Raw genomic sequence first — 23,328 nt, forward strand, 5'->3', positions numbered from 1 at the left:
AAACATTATATATCAGCTATATAAAAAAAAAAACCCAACCATGAAACATTTTGGTATCAATGCAGAAAGAGACAAATGGATTATTGTAAAGGAACGGTCCAGACATGAACCTGTGTATGGATTAATATGCAATATTTATACGACATTAAAACAACTCAGTGGGGAGGTGATAGTCATGGAAAATTTTTCCCTCTCTTAATACACTTAACTACTCCTTGTTCCTAAAGCCTTTCCTGAATTCTAGAGTGGCTGTTTTAAGCTGAAATACAGGGAAACACACACACACACACACACACACACACACACACACACACACACACAACACATATAAAATTTCCAGTATATAAACCCTCATTGGTGTAGGATTTTTAAAGAAACACTTAAATTCACAAAGTGCTTTGTGGAACATTCATAATAGGAAAATATTTACATTGATTATTGCTTTTGCTCTAGAGATGTTTTCTAAAATAACACCTAATTTTTATACTTACAGATGTCTAGAGTTCCTGCTTCAAAATAATGCAAATCCATCCATCCGGGACAAGGAAGGTTATAACAGCATACATTATGCTGCTGCCTATGGCCACAGACAATGTCTGGAATTGGTGAGTTCTGTCTTGTTTTGTTTTCTCTAACACACACACACACACACACACACACATTCAACCCTGCAAATGCTGGTTTTCATTTCTCACAAATGTCCTCATTGACTAATGAAGTCCTTACTAGAAATTGTCTTGAAGATATTTTATGGTAATTAAGTTCTTTTTTTTTTTTTACAATATGTAGATCTTGTTCTGTTTCTGTCCATCCTAATCTCACAGCTGACTAGCAGTTGCTTCTTTTCCATTTTAACTTGGACTAGGAATGTTTGACTGCCATAAGGACAGTTTGTATTTCAAAGATAATTTGGGTGTATCAAAATAGCTCAGTATATTTTTCCGAAGTCACTTATCACCCTAATATTCAGTAACAGTGTTGTAAGATGACTTACGTAACTGTTAGGAATATGTTTGTCATGATCCCATGTTTGTACTTTAGGGGAAGAAATTGGCAAGGGCACAACAGCAGAATTTATTGGAATTTCAGAACCACCAAAAATTTCGAACCTATGGTTACCAAAAAACATCTGGGGATTTGGAGTCAGAAACTCTTCCTTTGATGTAGGTCACCAGACATGAACTTAAATGACCACAGAGGCAGAAATGTAAAGTAAACAAGTGAAGTGAGCCCAGGTATAGAGTAATAGGGAGTAGTGTGGACTGTGGCAAATAGAAAGTGTTGTGTTTAAAGGGAGAAACAGCCAGTCAGCTCCAGTGATGGAGACCAGGTGGTAATTCATACATAGGATTGAAGTCCATTGTTTCAAGAGAAACTAGAAATCTAGGCTTTTTATGTGAAATTTCCTATTTTGAAAATACTGAATGGGTCAGGAAGAAAAAAACATGGATTTGTGGTTAAATCCTGCCTGCGGGCCACCATTTGTCATCTCCTAAGCATCACCCTTGGGTCAGCTTCACCAGGATACATGGAGTATCCCAAACTCTTTAACTTTGGACCAATGGTATGTGCCACCTTCCTAACTAGACTCCACCTCTTCTCCTTGTCCTTTTAAAAACTACTTTTCAGAGTTAATGAGAGGTGTACCTGGGAAAACACTTGCACTTTATCCACTGCACAGTCTATTATGGAAGGCACAAGGCAGAAAGGCAGCAGGCAGTTGTGTCTACATAGTGCCTACTATAGAAATATAGTGCCTACTATAGGCATAGTGCCTACATAGAAATGCCTGAACGATGTCCCAGTTAGTTTCCTTTACCTTTGACCTTGCTGCTAGATTTAAGGGGTTCCACTTATGGTTATTCTTTTTTTTCCTCCTAAGATTTATTTATTTATTTCAGAGAGAGAGTATTTTTCAGAGATAGGGGGAGGGGCAGAGGGAGAGAATCTTCAAGCAGACTCCCCACTGAGCACAGAGCCCCACACAAGACTTGATTCCACAATGCCAAGACCATGACCTGAGCTGAAGCCAAGAGTTGGTTGCCCAACCAACTGAGCCACCCGGGTGCCCCCACTTAGGGTCATTTTTACTATATTTCACTTAATATGAATGTGGGGAAAATGTTCATAAACATTTGAAAATGAAGAGGTGATTGGAAATAAAGAGTTGATTATTCTAGTGTTGCCATGTGTGGCATTTATTGGTGAATTGTACCTACCTTCATCATCCTCAAAGACTTCTATGTCTTTTTTCCTGAGGTTCTTGTGGATGCTAAAGATTTCCTTATTTGACCTTGGAGTAGCATTTTTTTCCCCTCTAGTTTTGATTCCATCAGAGTTTCTCTTCTAGTTATTGTGCCTGCATAACAAATCACCCCCAAAATTAGTGGCTTAAAACAACTAATTATTTAGTATCTCTGTTTCTGTGAATCAGGAATTCAGGAAGAGCTGGGGGCTATTCCAGTTAAAGGTATCCCATGAGATTATAGATAATGTCTGGGGCTGGCATAATCTCAAAGGCTTCTTACTTATATGTCAATCACCTAGGTTGTAAGGCTCAGATCACTTCTGTGGAAATTCTTTATGTGGTTTTCTCTAGCATGGTGGTTTCAGAGTAGTTAGGTATCTTACTTGGTGGCTCAGGGATCTAAAGATATCTGCTCCAGGAGAGAGTGGGAGAGAGCCAGAATGAGAAAGAGTGAGAGAAAGACAATATACCCTTAATGATCGAGTCTTGAAAGTCCTGCAGGGTCACTCCAGAAAGGAAAAATAGACTTCACATTCCAAGAGAAGAATGTCAAAGAATTTGTAGACATATTTTAAAACTACCCAGTTCCATAGGAAGATGTAGAAAGCCAGTGATTTCATAGCCTTTTATAAGATGGACTTTCATGGAGAACCACAAACGACAAGGGGCAATCCCTTATCTTACAGATGAGCCAACCAAACCATAGGGGGAGTAACTGGTCTGTACCAAAGACATAGCTCTGGTCAGTGGATGAAGCAAGATCATGAATTGGAATTCCTGATCTTAAAAAAACAGAAATGTTTCCCACACCATGCTGCCTCCCATTGCAGGGCAAAGCTCCACCACCACCCAAGGCTGTTCAGCATAGAGCAAAAGCTTGGTAGGAACTGGTTAAGATATAGGACAGTATCACTCCTGCCTTCTAACAGCAGCACTGCTATAGAAGCTGATCTAGACCTATCTGCAAATAGGGCTCTGTGTTGAGTGTCTGCCTTCGGCTCAAGGTGTGATCCGGGAGTCCTGGGATCGAGTCCCACGTCTGGCTCCCTGCATGGAACCTGCTTCTCCCTCTGTCTGTGTCTCTGCCTCTCTCTCTGTGTGTCTCATGAATAAATAAATAAATAAAATCCTTAAAGAAAGAAAGAAAGGCTCCTCATAAACCTGTGTGTGCATGTGTATGTGTTTAGTAATCAGTGGCAGCGTGAAGGCTTACTATTGTTATTACCCATTATGAGCCTGCATTCCAAAATGTACTTAAGACACAGCTGTTTTTAATTGGTTTTCTCTATGAAAACCACATGTCGTAATTGGACATATGAACTTTTATTACAAAGTTATTATAGTCTTAATAAGTTTGCTGTTTTAAAGTACTTATCTTTAATCCCATAGTATAAGTAACTCTGAGAATAATTATTGTGCAATATTTTCTTTCTATGTAAATAATATATTTCATATTATTTTCCCCTTTTAGGAAAGCCATTTTAGGGCCATTATTTCTTTTATCCAATGGAAAGTTTTTCTGTTCACAGGGAAGTTTTGCAAGTTCTGTGTAATAATGAAATTATCCCTTTGTATCAAAACTTGCCCTGTGTGATTTACGAAGAGATGATTATTCTTGGCAATTTTAAGATGTTCAGAAGTAGGTAGGGGAGGTATCCATTGATCTTAATTTGCAGTGTCAGCTGAAAAAGCCAGATTATCAATATAAATTGGTAGAAATGTCATCATTATTTGCTTTCAGGAAAGGACGTGAGTGGTTTTATAACACAGACAGGATGAAAATACTCCTCATTACCTTGGATTATTGTGTTTGGATCGAAAGTTCTGTATATTTCCATTTTGGAATGTGTCCTAAAATTCCTCTAGGGTGTGGTTCAACTAAGCAGAGATCCTAAATAAGCTATCAGCATGCTTGTACCTTCTTCCTCCCACTCAAAACAATCCTGGGCTCCCCCCAAGGACTAGCATCATAGAGCCAGATGACTGCATCTTAGTTTTACCGCTGGCTCAGAGCTGTGAATGGATTTGGGAGTGGCTGAGGCCACCACTAATGAATGGCATTTCCTACGTGTTTGTCACATACCAGAAATGCCACCTAATTATTTATTTTCTTTCAATTATAGTGAGATATACTTGACATACAACATACAAGGTTAAGGTGTACAGCATAATGGGGGTGCCTGGGTGGCTCAGTCAGTTGAGCTTCCAACTCTTGGCTTCTGCTCAGATCATGATCTCGGGTCTTGAGATGGAGCCCTGCATTGAGCTCTGCTCTCAGTGGGTCTACCGGAGATTCTCTCTCTCTACCTCTCCCTTTGTCCCTCCCCTCACACTCTCTCTCTCTCAAATAAATAAATCTCTTTAAAAAAAAAAAACTTTGAAAAAAAGGTGTGCAGCATAATGACTTGATCTACATATATTATTTAATGTTTGCCACAATAAGTTTAGTGACCATCCATTACCTTATGTGAACACACACAAAAAAGAAGAAAAAGAGGGGGGGTGTCTGGGTGGCTCAGTTGGTTAAGCATCCAGCTCTTGATTCTGGCTCAAGTCATGAATCCAGGTTAGAGATTGAGCCGCACGTCAGGCTCCACACTCATTGTGGAGTCTGCTTGGGATTCTGCTTCCCCCTCTTCCTCTGCCCCTTCCCCGCTCAAATAAATAAAGAAAATTTTAAGAAAAAAAAAAGAAAAAAAAGAAAAGGAAGATATTTTTCCTTGTGATGAGAATAAAGCTTGTTCTTGATATAAGAAGTGGGGGTTTTGAGAGACATCTTTTCTAATATATACTCCCTTTCTCTCTCTTGTACCACAATGCCCTCATATTCCTCAAAACTCCCATTCTTTGCGTGCTACATATTAGGAAATCAAACCAATTAGCCAGTGTGCACCAGAAGGTGCATTTCTCAGATTAAGCACTGCCCATGCCAGTTTGCTCCTTTATCTCACCACACAAATACCCTGTCCTCCTAGGGGGTCATCCTTTTAACAGACTGGTCCTGACTCTGCTGAAATTATACCAGTGAAAGACATGTTTCTAATAGGTCTGAAGGGCTTACTGGAACCTCCAAGCAGGAATTATGCATGGAGTCATTTCTTTATGTCACACTCCGTAGGCTGTGTTTCTGGCCTATGGAAGGAATAGAGTAGGGCTCAGCCCCTGAGCCTTCCCTGAGAGATGAGGGCCTTTGTCCTTTGAGAGTTGGTATGACATTGAAGCTGATGGGTGGCCTTCAGAGCCAGTTGATTTGTAAGGCTGGTGAAATTTGTCTTTTGCCTCTGTTCCCATCTAGTTGAGCAATTACTGTGATTATGCATGTCATTAAATACGTATCATTAATTTTGATGCAGATTTTATTTGACTCTGACATTTAACTTGGTACGGGTTTACTTGGCATTCATGGTTTCTGGCTGCTGTCTGTGATCGTAAGCTTAGAATTTATAAACCATGCTTTGTGTTCAGTCTATTTTGCTATAATCAAAAAGGAACAGAAATTATTTTAGCTGTTTTCACTCTATTTCCCTTATATAAAGTTATATTGAATTCATTCCATGAGCAAACAACTTCCAGAAAGCAGTATGAACCCCTTAGCCCTGATGGAATGGCCAAGGTTCAGTATTCTTCTAAGTCTGCCTACTCAGGCCTGTGTTCTCAGCTGGTTGTGATAAAAAAATGTATGTAGTATGGGTGCAAGCACAAATCTCCCCACAAATATATGCTGAGAGCTGTGATAAGTCATATTCAGTTGGGCTCAAAATATCAAAGCAGAATGGAGGAGGCTTGAATAGTAAAGCGTCTCATGTCTAAGTGGAGGAAGGGAGTTGGCAAAGGAGAGCCCTATGCCTCTCTTTTTCCTCTATCTGGAATGCATTCTTACTGGCTCTGAAGGGAAAAATTACAGAATCATGCCCCTATTTGGAATTCGTGAGCTTATATTGGCGTGCTCTTTTTCTTTTACAATATTAAAGATTTGTCTGTGAACATAAAGATCTTTGTGGCTTGGTTATTGAAATGGAAAAAATGTATGCGCCAATGTAATTACGTAAATTGCCTGCAGAAATTTAGAAAGATTGTTTGAAAACTCTAGGCCAGTGATTAAGTTCAGTCCGAGATTATACCATGCCAAATTACTTGGAATTTGGCTGCTTCTCTGGGACCTTCTCCTCCTTTCTCTGTTCTGAGCTAACTTGAACTTCAACTGTGAGAGTACATGACGGGGACAGATGCCCCTGCACGTCTGTCCTAGGATTTCTGGGATTCTCTGGAGATAACTATATCTGGGCAACTGAACACTAAGATTATGCTGCTTTCAAATAAACTACTCAATGTTTTGAGTTGTTTCTTGTGTTTATCATAGGACCTTAGGAAACCCATTACCACGTGGCTCCGTAGAAGATGTACTTATATCGGCAAGGTCTAATTTAGCTTCTCAAGACTAAGAAAGTCGGGTTCAGAAGAAGAGTTAAAAAGAGTAGGGTTTCTAAGCAGTTATCTGAATATGAGAAGATGAAAAACTAGCAAATTTGTACCCCAGTCCCAAACAAGTCTGTGATCACTTTTTTTTTTCCTTCCCCAGAGGTGCTTCTTAGAGATGGACCTGAAAGTGTATATGACCCCTGAGCAGGCAGACTTCCAATGGGCAGAGGAAATCTTAACAATGCTGGTCTTGTTTTTTCTTCTAATTTAGTTGAACAGAAACATAAAATCTTACAGGGAACTCTCATTAAGGAAGGGAATAGAGGGATGGGCACAGAGCTTTTGATGCCACTGGTAGCCAGCTAGGCTGGGAATATAAATATAAACCACAGAATTAGAATCAGCATGTGGCATGAGTCTATGTTCAGAAGAGTGGAATAGACAATATTTTAGGACGAAGTGTTTCATTTAATTCTTTGTAATATAGCAGAAAAAATTTTTTTGTCTTTACTATGAGTGAATTTGGCGACTGATGAAGGAATCATTCAGTGGAGTGTATAGAATAAACAATTTCAGTTTCACCTTTTGTTGATGGCCCAGGACAGTGGGGCCATTGCTTCTACATTTTACAGTGGAATATCAGTGTTTCAACCCGTGACCCCCTTACCCATTTAAGAAGTTGGAAATCCGAGGGCAGATCTCTTTGGAGACGGCTCTGCTATAAATCCTACTACTGCTCCCCTCCCACCATAGCAGGGGATAAGGATGATGATCTCCTGACCCCAAGCCCATTGACAGAAGCTTCAAGATTTCTTGGATACTTGATATGTGTCCCACACAATTTAGGGGCCAGGTGGACTAGCATATGATAAATCTAAAGACTGTGTAGCTCTGACCTGGCCAGAAATTAAATAAAAAGAGATATGTTTGAGAGCTACTCCATCCTCACCAAAGATGGGTCAAAAGTATATATTTCCCAATGTCCACAGGTGAGCCAAGGGCCAAAGGTGTCCTGGAGTTCTCCTGGATCCTATTCAAGAATGAGGGGACCCAGGGTACTTGGCGAGGTGGGGGCAGGGGGAAGGGAATGCGAGCTACCAACAGACAGATGTGTTCACATTGGGAGAGAAAACTGTGAGAGGTTCCAGTGCTGGGAGGTTGCTCAGAGCCTACATAAGCATCCCAGATGGAGAATGTCACTGCCAGAAGGGTGCCAGACCATTGTGTCTCCTCCTGCATCTTCCTTTCCCCCTGTCTCTCCCAGTCCTGGAGGAGGCAGAGACAGACAATGAGGAGAAAGGAAGAGGAGAAGCCCTAGGCTCAGGACAGAGAAGTCAGCCTTGTCTCCTTCCTTCCCCACCGCAGGCTTTGTGAGAGGCATAGAGAAGCTTCAACATTAAACAGCATTCAGAGTTTGTGATTTCTATGCTGGAGTAGGTTACTACTTACTGATAGGAAGTTATGCCTATAACTAAAGTGTCCAGAGAACTTTTTATTATTAGCTGGAGATTTTATCTGAGGAGGCAGGAAAAGAAGTAGCCTCATAAAGGAAATTAGATGGGTATTGGGAAAAGGAGAATAAAGTTAGTGTGTGACTCTCTGGTCCAGTACAGAGTTACACACTTAGAATTATTGTTTTAGGAAAGATTAAGGAAGCTCTAAGGAAGAATAAACTATTATCCTTTAAATGTATGTGGGTTTAAATACTAACTTTATAAGACAGAGGTTCTAGTAATGCCAAGCACTTATCAGGGACCTCAAACTGTTGAACAAATGAAATACACTTATGAATGATGAAGCCTGACTTAGTGATACAACTTAAGTGCTAGTTTATAACTATTATAGTGACTGTCCTGTTAGTTAGGAAGGTATTTTATAGAAAAGACACAGACGAGAGAAGAAATGAAAATTTACTTTTCCGTGGTTTGTTCTTTCCTTTAGATTTGATTACTATTTGATTACCCAGCACCAATTTGTTTTATTGTAATATCCCCTCCAGTTTTTTCTTCAAGATCTGAAAACCTATACAAATGTGTCAAACTGATATAAAGACATCCACCAAATTAAAACTATACACACATCCACACATACACATTTTCTGTAATTTCTTCCAGATGGATAGGGAGCACGAGGGGCCTCAAAGAAGGGGAATTGTTGCTTTTGGGATGGGAGCTTCTAAGGACTCAATGACATAGGAGAAAAGAAGATTTATTAAAGAGAATATGATTTAAAAGCCTGAAAAATTTAATCTGGTCTTTCTTCCTTCCTTCCTTCCTTCCTTCCTTCCTTCCTTCCTTCCTTCCTTCCTTCCCATTCAGTTAAAAACCCATTGCGTTGTCCTGGGTAGGGCAGGAAGGTAGTCTAATTTGGCTGGAGCCCAAGGAGAAGATACTAGGAAGGCAGCCCAGTAAAGATTGGAACCCATTGAAGGAGAGTGTCCTAAATGTGTATGCACCAAACAACAGAGCTGTAATATATGTGAAACCAAAATCAATTAACTGAAAAGAGAAATCCACAATTACAGTTGGAGACTTTAGCACTTCTCTCTCAATAATCGATAGAACAACTAGACAGAAAAATCATCAAGCACATAGAAAAGCTCAAGAATACTATCAACCAAGAGGATCTAATTGACATTTATACAACACTCCACCCAACAAAAATAGAATGTGTATTTTTTGGGTGTCCATGGAACATTCACTAGGATATCCTGAACCATTAAACAAACCTCAACAAATGTAGAAGAATTGAAATCATATAAACTGTGTTCTGCTACCACAATGGAATAAAACTAGAAATCAGTGACAGAAACATGCTAGGAAAAATTTCCAATGCTTGGTAATCAAATAACAGCCTTCTAAATAATCATGGGTCAAAGAAAATCATCTCAAGAGAATCCGACCCTCCCTCCAAATACACTGAATTGAATGAAAAGAAAAAATCCAGCAAGTCAAAATTTGAGGACACAGGTAAATTACCAGAGAAGAAAATTTATAGTTCTAAATGCTTACAGTAGAAAAGAGGAAAAGTTTCAAGTCAATAATCTAAGTCTCCACCACAATTTAGAAAAAGAAGAGAAAAATAAAGCCCCAATAAACAGAAACAGGAAATAATAGAGATGGGAGCAGAAGTAAAAAAAATTGAAACATTAAAAAAAATGGAGAAATAAATTTTTAAAAATCAGATTCTTTGAAAAGATTAATAAATTGAAAAAAACCCTCTACTGAGACTGACCCAAAGAGAGAGAGAGAGAGAGAAAGAAAGACACATTCCCAAATCAGGAATGAAACAGGATATTACTAGAGACCTTTCAGACATCAGGAAGATAATAAAGGGATATTGTGACTAGCTCTCTACACATATATTTAACAACTTAGGTGATATGGGTCAATTAGTCATAAAACATAAATTACCACAACTTACCCAGTATAAAGTGGATCATTTGAATAGCCCTATAACTACTTAGAAAATTGAATTTTGAAACTCTCCCAAAAGAAATATCCAGGTTCAGATGATTTCACTGAAGACTTCTACTAAATACTTAAAGAATTAATACCAATTCTGCAAAATGTTTTTTGAAAAAATGGAAGAGAAGGGAGTACCTTCCAATTCATTTATGAAGCTAATACCCTGACACCAATTCACCATTTTAATAGGCTAAAGAAGAAAAATCCCATGATTATGTCAATGCAGAAAATTATTACAAAGTTCAACACCTTGCATAGATTCAACATCTTGAATAGATTCTTTTAAGCAACTCTCAGAAAAATAGGAATCGAGGGGAGGTTTCTCAATTTTGATAAAAAGCTTCTAACAACTTCATAAAGAACAACTAACAACAACAACAACAAAAAAGAACAACTAACATTGTATTTAATGGTAAAAAACTGAATGCTTTCCCCTAAAGCTGGGAACAAGGCAAGGATGTCTGTTTTCACCACTCTTAATCAACATTGTGCTGAAAGTGCTAGCCAGAGCAAAAAAAAGCAAGAAAAGGAAATAAAAGGCATAAAGAGGGATCCCTGGGTGGCTAAGCGGTTTAGCGCCTGCTCAGGGTATGATCCTGGAGTCCCGGGATCGAGTCCCACATCGGGCTCCCTGCATGGAGCCTGCTTCTCCCTCTGCCTGTATCTCTGCCTCTCTCTCTCTCTCTCTCTGTCTCTCATAAATAAATAAATAAAATCTTTTTTTTTTTTTAAAGGCATAAAGATCAGAAAGGAAAAAGTAAATTTGTGGACAACATGATTGTCTACATAGGAAATCTAAGCAATCAAGAGAAAAAAAAGTCCTAGAGCTCATAGTGTGTAGCAAGGTCACAGGATACAAAATAAATATAACAAAAATCAGTTGCCTTGTTATATACTACAATGAACATGTGGACATCAAAATAAAGATACAATATCATTTACAACTGCCCTCTCTTCACTACAGTGGCCTTTCCTTCTTCTGTCAGGAGAGCAGAGCTACCTTATAGCATTACCCACCTAGTGAGAAATAAAATGACCCCAGCTACAGCTGTCAAGTACGTCCCACTGCAGCACGGACCCCTGGACTTCAGCACATATTTTCAGAAAAGCACTCTTACTTGGACCCAGCCTTCCTCCTGGATTCTCTGTTCAGTATCTTTGTAACAGCTGCTGTCAGCCTGGCCCCACTCTCCTTTTAAGAACAGCTGCCAGGGATGACCTCTTGCGGCCTAGGGGGTAGGGAGGGGCAGGGGGAGAAGTGACTTCCCAAGCAAGATTGTTCTCCAAAGATGCCTTATCCTTAGCAGCTGCCAAAGACTTGTCATTTGTGAAATCTAGATCAGGTCCCTGTAATAATCACTCCTCCTCTTGATCCTCATTCAGTAACAGGAAATGTAGAAGCCTGAGCATTGGTTGGTCAGGATAAGAGCTGACATAGACACCTGTGCTTTCAGGTCATAGGGTTACGATTGTCACAAAGAATAAAGAGCCTTTCTAAGATTCCAAAGGAGAGAATCCTCAGCCATTTGTAACAGCTGAAAGGGATAGTTGGAAAAACCAAATCGCTGAGCAATAACTGAGATTTATTTTCTTGTATGAGCAGATACTTATAATCTAGGTGGTAACATCACTGGATTTAAATTCTGTGCCATTCAGCACTTGGAAAGTAGATTTGTTAAATACTAAATGATAAAATTCACTTGGTAACTGGGAAGGCAATTTAGCATAGTCACAACTTCACAGAGTTTTTTTTCTAGGAAAAACTTGTAGTTTTCGAAACACATGATTTATCTCACACACACAAAAAATTTTAATTCCATAAAGGTTTTTTAGTTAATAACAATCTCCTTTGCACCTCAAATTCCTCACATTGATGTGAGACAAATTGTATAAGAAATAATCCAAAGCAATCATTTGATACAGGCAGCATGTTTTGGTATCATTCTCTCTTTAGAAATATTTTCTAAAGTGTAAGAAATATTACAATAAAGATGACACACAATTAGTATTTCCTGTGTGCTGGTCTTTGTAAGGCTTTATAACAGCACTAACAGTTGGTGAGGTTGGAAATCAGGGTCAATGTATCAGCTTTTACAAGTTCATAAATGCTATTAGTCCTCCTTATCAGTCACATGAGACTGATAAGCAAGAACATTCTTGATTAATTTATGTGAAAAGTCCAACTGCCAAGAGAACCAGGGCATTTATGTCATTTGCTATAGCTATGTTCCCTTCCAAATAGGAGATCCAATTTTTACAAACTGAATAAAGATCAGCAATCTTCTTCCTGAGTATAAAGTTAAAATCAAGGAATTGAGTAGAAGTCAATGAGCTCAAATTCTGGTGACCTCGTGTATTCTATCCTCAGACCCAGAGCCTTGTCAATCAGAATACCCTTGGTAACGGGTGCAGGAGTTAGAAGCCCGTACCACTGGTGCTATTTTTCCTAGATTCCAGGAAAACCCATCTGGTGGTCCACTGGGACGACTTACAAGGTGTGACTTCTCTTACATTATCTATCTTTAGGATGGTTGCTTTCTGGAGATACAGAATAAATTACCGGGCAACGTGCTAAGAACCATGGCTGACATAAATATGTATTAGGCATGAATATTATTTTTAAGGAGATTGTGATCTGTGGGGGTAGGAGAATATGGGAGGTAAAATATATACAATGTAAATATTGGCTCAAAATGTCACCTACATTTCCTAGCTCCCCATATGGTAATAATAGAATTAAAATAACCATCCCCAAATCACTTCTCTGGCCTTATCTCCTCCCATTCTATTCAAGCTTTGGCTCCAATTCATTTTGAAAAGCCTTTGACATGTTTCCCATGAGCTCTATGCACTTCTCTTGGCTTCTACAGGATACCCACTGTTTTCCCTCCCTCTTATTCATGCTTGCCATGGTGGTACCTGCCATTAGCATCCAAAAAGCATTTTGGACACAGATGTCCACTAAAGACACTGCGCCCATTGCTGTCCACTAGTGTCCATGTGAGGCTGCCAGTGCTGTGCCCAATGTGTAGAGTCTGCACTCAACAACTTCCCACAGTGCCTCTGATCGTTTCCTGAGGCCTCTCACTCTACAACCCGTAGCCTGAGTCTATGGGAGCTGGGCCAGAGGAGCGGCCATTGGCATAGTTGAAAGTTCAAGGACTTCTGCATCATACAGGCCTCAGCTCTGCCATTACCTAGATGTAAGGTCTTTATGCATTTTACTTCATTTCCATGAGTCTCCATATCTTGCCTCATTTGTCAAATAGAAACTAGGTTGCTCTGAAGATGAAATGGAATAATGGAGGTAAAGTGCCTAGCACAGTGCCTGGCATATGTTGGGTATAAGTAGCAACTATTATTGTATCTTCAACTCCTATATCTTACTCTCTTCCCCCTATCTGGCTGTATGCCAAGTCTAAAAGATGAAGAAGCTGCTGTACCTGGGAGTTTACTGTCCAGTAATGGGAATCAGCATGTAAATAAATGTGATAAAGTTTTACAATTGCTCTGTTAGAATCCCATGTTTCTGTTATTCTTATCATTGTCTAAAATAAAATATGACATTCCAGAAGAGGTACAAGAGACTTGCTGTGGGAGTTCGGAGGAGGGCACATCCCCTTCTGGGTTCGATGGTAATGAGAGATTCACTGACAGCCAGCACTGTGTGTTTCCTGCGTTTGTCTCTAGTTTGCTCGTTTCAGCGCCCCAACATGTGTGTGATTTGGAATAGGAGACCAAATCTGAAATAAGTTGAATGATGGAGAATGTGGGTCAATGTTTGGAGTTGGTTTGATAAACTGACCAACGCCTCATTTTCAAAAAAAATGAGAACCTGCTTTCTTTCCTTTTGATGGTATTTGCATTACCCACTAGATAGAAAAGATATAACTCATATATACATTGGAATAAGAAAATGGATATTGTATCTCAAGTTCTGCTCCTGAATCCCACCACCATCTGGAATCAGCCATTCATAAAAGATTAAATGCAAGGCAGGCACGTATCTGAATACATGTGTGTCAGTCTCTCCCATCTGTTTTAATTTTGCTTAAAATAATAACAGCTTTCTTTACCCACTCACTTGACTCTGTGCTAATTCTTTTAATGTTCATTATCTAGAAGTAGTCTGTGGTGGTTAGCCAATGTTTCAGAATCCCACCAAGATTAGCTTTAATTGAATCATCAGAAATTTTCTTTAAAGCTGTATATTTTATTGATTGAGCTAGAATCACTAAAATGTGTTGATACATTGAGTGGGAAATTTATACTGTAATTTAACATAAAAATGGTACACAAAGGAACATTACATTGGTTTGCGCAGCTTTGAGGTAATATACCTTTCTGAAGCAAAATACGTTTTTCATTCTACAACTTTCTTAATTATTAAAAAAAAGTAATTTTTGTATTCAAATCTATTATGTTCTTTGTTCTCTTTTTCTGCAATTTTTAATCGTATTACCATATGATTACCATGTCCCTCAGCTTCTACATCCCTCTCCAACCTACCTACCCCCTAAATAAAAACTCTCTTGCCCTAGGCAAATAAATTTCACCTTGCACTGAGGCAGAAAGTAAATTAACACGATAATATAAATCAGGGTAACCTGGGAATATCATCTAGATGAAAATTATCATTGATTAAAAGAGGTAACTCTTAAACTTAAAAATTGCTCTCAGAGGTCGCCATGGAAACATGAGGCCAGTATTATTGTTTTTCATGGTAATACACAAAGAACTTTATATGTTCAGCAAGTAGAATTGAGCAAATGTAATACCCATGTCCCTGAATATTTTACGGGGCTACTTGTCACCATTTCAATATGTCTGTCACTTAATGCAGTCAAGTGTTTTGCAGTGCAGAACTTCAACTGAATTAGCTCTCAGTTGAGTACTTTTGTTGATAGATATGCGGGTAATGGACAGGGGACTGAATACATCTTGCATAGTATAAAATCTGGGAGACCTGCTGCCTTTTTGTCTTAGATGTCCACTTAGTGGTGATTAGGTCCCAGTCTTATATGAAAATTCTTTTATAGTCAAAGACTTTGTAGATATCATTCGCATTTTATCACTAACCAGTGTAACCTTAGAAGGTAAAACCTTCTAAAACCACCTGACATCAAATCTGGGCTTCTGGCCTTTATTAAAATTATTCGGTATTTCTTCTCAACTTGTGTGGTATCTTTTCTCTGTTTAAAAGGCTTTAATTTGCAGAACACACGGCAGTAACAATTCGATGTTGAAAAATGTTAAAAAGACTCACAGGCTAAATTTAGAACACTTCCTTGACTCCCCAATTAATTCAACTCCTGTGCTTTCTCTGATAACTTTGAGCCCATACTGAGTTACATATTTGGTGACTTTGGGAACCTGCAATGTCAGGAGTGAGATGAAGGAGTACATTATTATTGGTATGCAACCTCAAGAGATTTTTCCAGGGCAGCCCTGGTGGCGCAGCAGTTTAGTGCCACCTGCAGCCTGGGGTGTGATCGAGTCCCATGTTGGGCTCCCTGCATGGAGCCTGCTTCTCCCTCTGCCTGTGTCTCTGCCTCTCTCTCTCAAATAAATAAATAAAACATTAAAAAAAGAGAGAGAGAGAGATTTTTCCAGATAGTACTTAGAAAGAAAACATTCTTTACTCTTGGTATGAAAAAACAGACTATTACCTACAGTGGCACCACCTGGTGGTTTCATTGTTAATATCACTGCATATTTATTAAGAATATATAATGTAGCAAGTATGCACTCTATAAAGTGGACCCAGCTTCATCTTTTTGCCAACTGGCAAAAATGCTGAAAACAAATGAATGGACTTGCTCTGTTGGAAATATGTGGTTCCTGTAAGATTCTTTTTTTTTTAATCCCAACCCCAGACATGTTTCATTTCACTTAAAGAAATTGCAAAAAATTTTGGATAGGAGCAAAAAGAAAAATAAAAGAAAAATAAATAAATAAAAGCAGCAAATGGCCCTCTAATGATGGGCCTATTTTCTGGACCCTGTGAGTAAATTACCTTACGTGACAAGAGACACTTTGCAGGTGTAATTATGCTGTAGACATTAAGGTAGGTGGTAGGTTAATTGAATATGCATATAGGGAAAAATGTGTTTTTTCTTGTACCTCACACCATATACAAAATTTGAGATGGATTGGTAAGAGTATAAGGTCAGCATACAAAGCGCAGTTATATTTCTATATCACTAACAGAAACAATTTTGAAATCTAGCATTTACAAGAGATACTTTTGTTTCTATTAAGATCTAAAATATTATATAAAATGTTATTTCCATAATAACTACAAAACAGTATAGAGAAAAATGAGAGGCTGCCAATTAAATACCTCTGCTCTTACCATAAACAAGGCTAATATTTTAAAAATCAGTTGTTTTTCTATATATTACTAACAACAAATAGAAAGTGAAACTTCAAAAAGATACCATTTATAAAAAAGTCATAATTTTCAATAACAAAAAATATTAAGTGTCCATGCTGTAAAGCTATAGTACATTATGGAGAAAAACTAACTCTGCTTCAATAAACAGAAAAACATATTTTTTCTCCACTAATTAAATGACTCAATACTATAAAGATAACTCTCTCCAACTCATCAAAATCCCTGTAGGGCTTTGTATATGTGTGTAAATTGAAAATCTGATTTAAAATTTTATGTGGAAATGCAAAGGGCAAAGAATATACAAGGCAATTTTGAAAAAACTGAGGTCTTATACTTTCAGATATCAAAATCTGTTATAAAAGCTAAAGTAATGAAAACTATGATGCTGGAGTAAAGGAAGATAAAAAACATTAAATTTTTTCTTCATTAAAAGACACTATTAAGAGAGTATAAAGGCAAGCTTCAGCATGCAATACATTCATAAGAAAAAGCAGAATATATAAATAACTCTTCAGAATATATGTAGAAACCTTAAAAGCCAATAAGAAAAATATAAGCAACCCATAGAAAAATAAACAAAAAATCTGAACAGGCACTTCATAAAAAAGGATATCCAATAAACGTGAAAAGCTGCTCAACTCTATTAACCATCAAGGAAATTAAAATGAGAACCACAAATATATATATATGTGCCTTCTGTTGGCTCCTATAACAAATTATCCCAAATTTGGTGGCTTAAAACAACACAAATTTATTACTTTACAGTTCAGTAGGTTAGAATTCCCAACACAAGTCTCTCTCTACTGGAATGAAGATGTTGATAGCATGCATTACTTTCTGGAAGCTCTAGGTAAGAATCTGTTTCCCTTTTTAGCATTTAGGGAGTGCCCTAATTCCTTTTTTCCTCTCTTCCTCTGTTTTTAAAGCCAGCAATGTTGCATCTCCCTGACACATCTTCCATTGTCACATCTGTCTGTAACCACAGCTGGGAAAAACTCTCCACTTTTATGACTCATGTGATTAGATTAAGTCTACACAGATAATCCACAATAATCCCCCCATTTTAAGGTCATATTTGTAAATTTTCTTTTGCCATATAAGGTAATATATTCACAGGTTCTGGGAACTAGAACATGGTCATCTTGGGGAGCCATTATTCTGTCTACCACATTATGCCTCAACTTCATGCCCCACAAAATGGCCAAGTGTTTTTAAGGATGTGGAACAAGTATAACTCTCATATACTGCTGCTGAGAGTAAGATCTCTTTGTCATCATTCTTCTTATTATTATTATTTTAAAGATTTTATTCATGAGAGACACACAGAGAGGTAGAGGGAGAAGCAGGCTTCCTGCAGGGAGCCAAATACATGGGACTTGATCCCAGGATCCTGGGATCACAACCTGAGCCAAAGGCAGACACTCAACCACTGGGTCACCCAGGTGCCTCTTTTTCTTTCTTTCTTTCTTTCTTTCTTTCTTTCTTTCTTTCTTTCTTTCTCTCTTTCTTTCTTTCTTCTCCTTCCTTCCTTCCTTCCTTCCTTCCTTCCTTCCTTCCTTCCTTCCTTCCTTCCTTTCTCCTCCTCCTCTTCCTTCTTCTTCTTCTTCTTTCTTCTTTCTTCTTTCTTCTTTCTTCTTTCTTCTTCTTCTTTTCTTCTCCTTCTCCTTCTCGCCTTCATTTTGAAAGATATTTTCACTGGTTATAGAATGCTGTATTGACAACTTTTTTGTTTCAGTACCTTAAAAATGTCACTCCATGGTCTTCTGGTTTGTGTAATTTCTGATGAGAAATCTGCAGTAATTCTTGTTCCTTTGAATATAATGTTTCTCCCGCCCGCCCCCACCCCCTGCCAGCTATCTTAAAATTTTTCTCTTTATTTATGAGTTTCAGCCATTTGGCTAGCATATATGTGGGTGTATTTCCCCAACTTTGGCATTTATCCAGCTTGAAGTTTCCTGGATTTCTTGGATGTGTGGTGAAAATTCTGATATTTTGCTGGCTGTTTCTTCATCTTCTGGGACTCCAATTACACATATGTTGTATTGTTTAAGTAGTTCTTGATACTTTGATATTTTTTCATTCACTATTATCCTCTGTGTTTCTATTTGGATCATTTCTACTGGCCTGTTTTCAAGTTCACTGTTTTTTCTTCCATTGTATTCAGTCTGCAGGTGAATCTGTCAAAGGAATTCTTCACCTCTGATATAGTTTTTTTTTCCTAGTATTTCCATTTAACTCTTTTTATGTTCTTATCTCTCTGCTGAATTTCTCCATTTCTTCATACTTTTTTTTCTTTATCATTTTTTACTGAATCATTTCACATGTTAGTCTTAGATGTTTTATAGCCCATGACTGATGGTTCTACCATCTGGGTCATCCATCTTTGAGTCTTATACTATATTGCTTTATCTCTTCATAATAAGATAGAGTGATTTTTTTCCCTTGCTTTTTTATGTCTCTCATGATTTTGGAATGAATAAATGGAGTGTTTTGTGGAAAAACAGTAAAGACTGGAGTAAATAATATTCACAGCTGGAAATGGGTAGTCTCCTCTTCTCAGTGTTAGTGTGGGGGTGTATCAGAGCTGAGGGAGTTTGAGTTCTCTTGGTACCATAGTTATCTTCAGTCCATCAGAGGCTTCACATTCCTGTGGAATGGGCTCCCACTACCTTGTCCTGAGATGCAAAAGATTTTGCTCAGTGTTCATACTTTACTCTTATCTTTCAATGTCCTTGGATGCCTGTTCCACAGAATGGTTCTTTTCCATGCTATCACCTCTTTCCCAGCATCACATTGCTATTCTTGTTATTTGGTACTAGGCTTATTGTGGGGGCTCTCTGTTGCCCAGGTTCAGCCTTTGTGTTAAGCAATCCCTGTGTACCCAGGTCTGAAGGGGTGGGCTTTCTCAGTGTTCCTGCTCTCTGACCCTGTGAAAAACTCTGCCTTGTAGCTATGGTGAGTTTTGTGTAGAAGAGAGATCCTGCCCTTCTTAGCCTAGTGGCAGAACTCTGTTTTTTATAAGTATAAGACATAGGCCTGAAAAGATTTTTCTGCCCTGCCCAGGAGCAGAGGATTTTTTGTTTCTCCTCTATCATTACAAAGAGACTGTTTTTATTTCTGCTCCTTCACCAGAAGTAATGGTGTATTGCCTGGGTCCTAGGTATGGGAGGGTTGCTGCCCCTGTCCCAATGGCTTAAGGCTTTTGGGTTTTGTGAGAGAAGGATCAAGGATCCAAGGAAATAGGCAGTGTTACATGCTTGTCTTGGAGCAAGAGCCAATCTCCTTCTCCATACATGATCCACTGAGGGGAGGGAGTTCTTCTGGGTCTGCCCCCCTATGCCCAATCTCATGAGCACTCACTGGAGCTGTCATGAATAGAGAGCTCATAGTAAAGAGGTGTCAAGCTGATTGCAAACTTTGTGTTTAAGGTTCCTAACTATTCGAAAAGATGGGTTGGCCTTTAAGAATTCATTAAAAATTTGAGTAGGTATCTTCTTTTTTATGGAGGTCACAACTTTCACCCATGCTCTGCCATAGAGGAAACAGTTCATGTGTACCATCTCTCTTTGGATGGTCTTATGCCTCCTTGTAATTCAGCTCTCTGAGCTCAGGAAAAGTTATGATTTTGTAGACTATCTTTTTTCTTACTGTTAGCGTAGAAGCAATATGCTCTTGCAGCTTCACAATTCTAAGTGGAAGCAGAATAATAAAATCACTTTTTAAAAAAATCACTTTAGAAAAATCACAAAGGCAATATCTGTTAAAGCTAAAGTTATGCATTCCCATGTCCCAGCAGTTCTACACCTATGCACACACCAAATACATGCAAACAACAGAATACGGAACATCTGACTACCAGAAGACACATAAAGAATGTTCATGAAGGGTTATTGGTAACAACCCCAAATTGGTAATTACCCAATGCTGTTCCACAGTAGAACAGTAAAATATATCATGGTATATTTACAGTGACATACTATACAGCTAGTCTGTAATGAGTGATTTACAACTATATATATGAACATGAACTAATCTTACATATATAATGTTGAACAGAAGAAACGAGATACAAAAGAATAAATTCTTTATGATACCACTTAAAAAGAACTAAAAAATGAGCAAAACCAATCTCTGGTGTTAGAAGTCAGAATAGTGGTTACTCGTAGAAGGGGTTAATGATAAGGAGGCATAAGAAGGACTTCTGAATTCCTAGTAATATTGTGTGTTTTTTTTTTATTTTATTTATTTATTCATGAGAGACACACACACACACAGAGAGAGAGAGAGAGAGAGAGAGAGAGAGAGAGAGGCAGAGACACAGGCAGAGGGAGAAGCAGGCTCCATGCAGGGAGCCTGAGGAGGGACTCGATCCCCGGTCTCCAGGATCACGCCCTGGGCTGAAGGTGGTACTAAACCGCGGAGCCACCCGGGCTGCCCCTAATATTGTGTTTCTTGACTTGTGTGCTGGTCACATAAAATTCTTGCTATTAACTGATTCCTCTAGGTCAAGGTATTTATTTTTCTGTTAAACCAAAACATGCTTTTCTAGAAGAAAACATATTACTACCTGCTGGCATCTTAGCTCAGAGAGAGCAAAAGCTTAAGAGAATGAGAACTAGGACAGATGAAATTTTACTTTTTGAGGGATAACTTGAGTGGCCAAAGGCCAGCTTGAGAGTATTGAGTGGGTGAAGGATTCTTGGTCCAAAGAACTACCTGTTTCCCCAGGCCTACCTTAGGTTGATGCTACCTGGGACTGTACCTTTTTCATATTCTATGGCTTAAAATATCCTCGACTAAAGCATCTGTACAGAAGGTATTCTGTAGGTGGTGCTTTAGCCAAAGAGTTACTAGAACTATTATTTTAGAAGAGTCCTGAGAATATCCATATGGCGTTAACTCATCAGGAAACTGTCATATGTCAAACAGAAATTCTCCAATGGTTAACAACGAGGAACTGGAAATAGCTAGTGGATGAGATCACTTACCTGCTTCTAGGATCATTGTAGGCATAATTTATATCTCACTTATTGGCTTATATCAAGACAGCTTCATTACCTGAGTAGTAGGCACAAGGATTTTCGTCATTTTCTACTCATATAAGACTTTCATTACCTTTTTGCTTAACTATCTAGACTTTCACTTAAAGAGGATATGTTTCTTTTCAATGGTAATAGCTACTAATGTTTGATGTGGCTCTGCCTTTGAACTGGAATTGGTTGGTGACTTTAAAAGAAATTTTTAAAAAGATTTTATTTATTTATTTTGAGAGACAAAGAGAGAGAGTGCATGCGTGCATGAGCTGGGGGAGGGGCAGAAGGAGAGGGAGAAGCAGACTCCCCACTGAGCAGGGAGCCCAACGCAGGGCTCCATCCAAGGACCCTGAGATCATGACCTGAGCAGAAGGCAGATGCTCAACTGACTGAGCCACCCAGGTACCCCAATGACTTTTTTTTTTTTTTTTGAGGTGGAATTGTCAGCACTTTTTCTGATATACATAAGTTCAATCATTTGAGTTTTCTTAGCATCATAGCAAGAAAAACACTTTCCATTCTTTGTTGACCATGAAATTTAGATAAACCTATGTTACTTCATGTATTGTAGGAATTTTTTTGTGTGTGTCACTTAGACCAGCCTCAGTTACCTTATATTATCAACTTGTCAAGAAATTTCATTAAATGTATAAATTGCATCTAACTTTAGCCATTGAGCTTCAACATAATTGTGTTTCAAGTCTATTTCAAGGTTTGAGCCTTATATATTCAGTATGTTGTTGTGACCTGATATATCTTTTATCCTTTTTTCTTTCCCTCTACCTATATATTGCCAGAATATGAAATATGTATATTGTGAAAGAATTTGAGAAGTCCTTGGGAAACTACTTCTTGAGTAACATGTTAACATGTTACCCATAAGCAATATATTAAACAGACAGCTGTGTAATACTAGGTGAGATTTTGATCTGATGAGTATGTGTGATTGGTTATTCACCCTTTATCAATGTAATTGACTCATGTATTTTTAAAGTATAACAGTATCAGTAGAACTAGATTATAGTTAGAGAATGGAATGGAAAGATTGGAGGGGTATAATTAACTGCTCTATTCCAGGTCATTTCTGATTATAAATAATATGTGCTTAATTGTAGAAATTTTGGAGACATCATAGAAATATAAAAAGAAAATTGAAATCCTGTATAATTCCACCATACAACGATAACCATTGTTTAAATTTTGGTCTATTTTCTTCCAGTCTTTATTCCCACATGTATGCAAATGTGTGTGGATGTGTGTTTGTATGCCAGAGTATATTTTAACTATCTTAAGGTCTTCCAAACAATAGTAACAACAAACCTGGAAATCGTAAAGAAGGAATTAATTTAGATTCTTACTCAGGGGTGGGGCAATCAGGCATCTATTTAATTTCAACTTCAGCTAAAGGAATATTTTATTTGGAACTTGGCTAAAAGAGACAAATTGGGGCCATCTGGTTTTAATCCCCCCTTTACCAGCTGAGCCGAGCAGCTCACCTTCTCCCTAATCTCCACTTCCTGTGCTTTTTGGCAGAGCTGTACACACCCTGGCATGATTACCAAAACAAATTAATGCTTCTTAAGTCTGCTTGTAATTAATAACTCCCGACAGAACATGAGTCTTCTGTAGACTTGGAATCTTGCCTAATTTTCTCCAAGATAAGTAATTAGATGCTGAGGACTGATAAGGCTCTTTCCTCTGAGCATCTGCCAACTAGCCTGCATCTGTAATGTGGGTAAGATGATTAAAATCTGAAAATGGCTG

The 23,328-nt window shown here is 38.3% G+C and overlaps 1 protein-coding gene across 6 annotated transcripts in view; it reads left to right on the forward strand.

Moving 5' to 3' along the window:
• Positions 1 to 23,328, forward strand: part of ANKRD44 (ankyrin repeat domain 44) — a 327,787-nt gene that overhangs the window by 222,305 nt on the left and 82,154 nt on the right. For all 6 annotated transcript variants that reach the window (XM_072741290.1, XM_026002615.2, XM_026002617.2 and 3 more), the window contains exon 16: positions 494 to 605. In XM_072741290.1, the coding sequence (XP_072597391.1) occupies positions 494 to 605 (112 nt within the window). The remainder of the gene's footprint in view (positions 1 to 493; positions 606 to 23,328) is intronic.

The sequence above is a fragment of the Vulpes vulpes genome, chromosome 16 (genome assembly GCF_048418805.1).
Source record: "Vulpes vulpes isolate BD-2025 chromosome 16, VulVul3, whole genome shotgun sequence".
NCBI lineage: Eukaryota > Metazoa > Chordata > Mammalia > Carnivora > Canidae > Vulpes > Vulpes vulpes.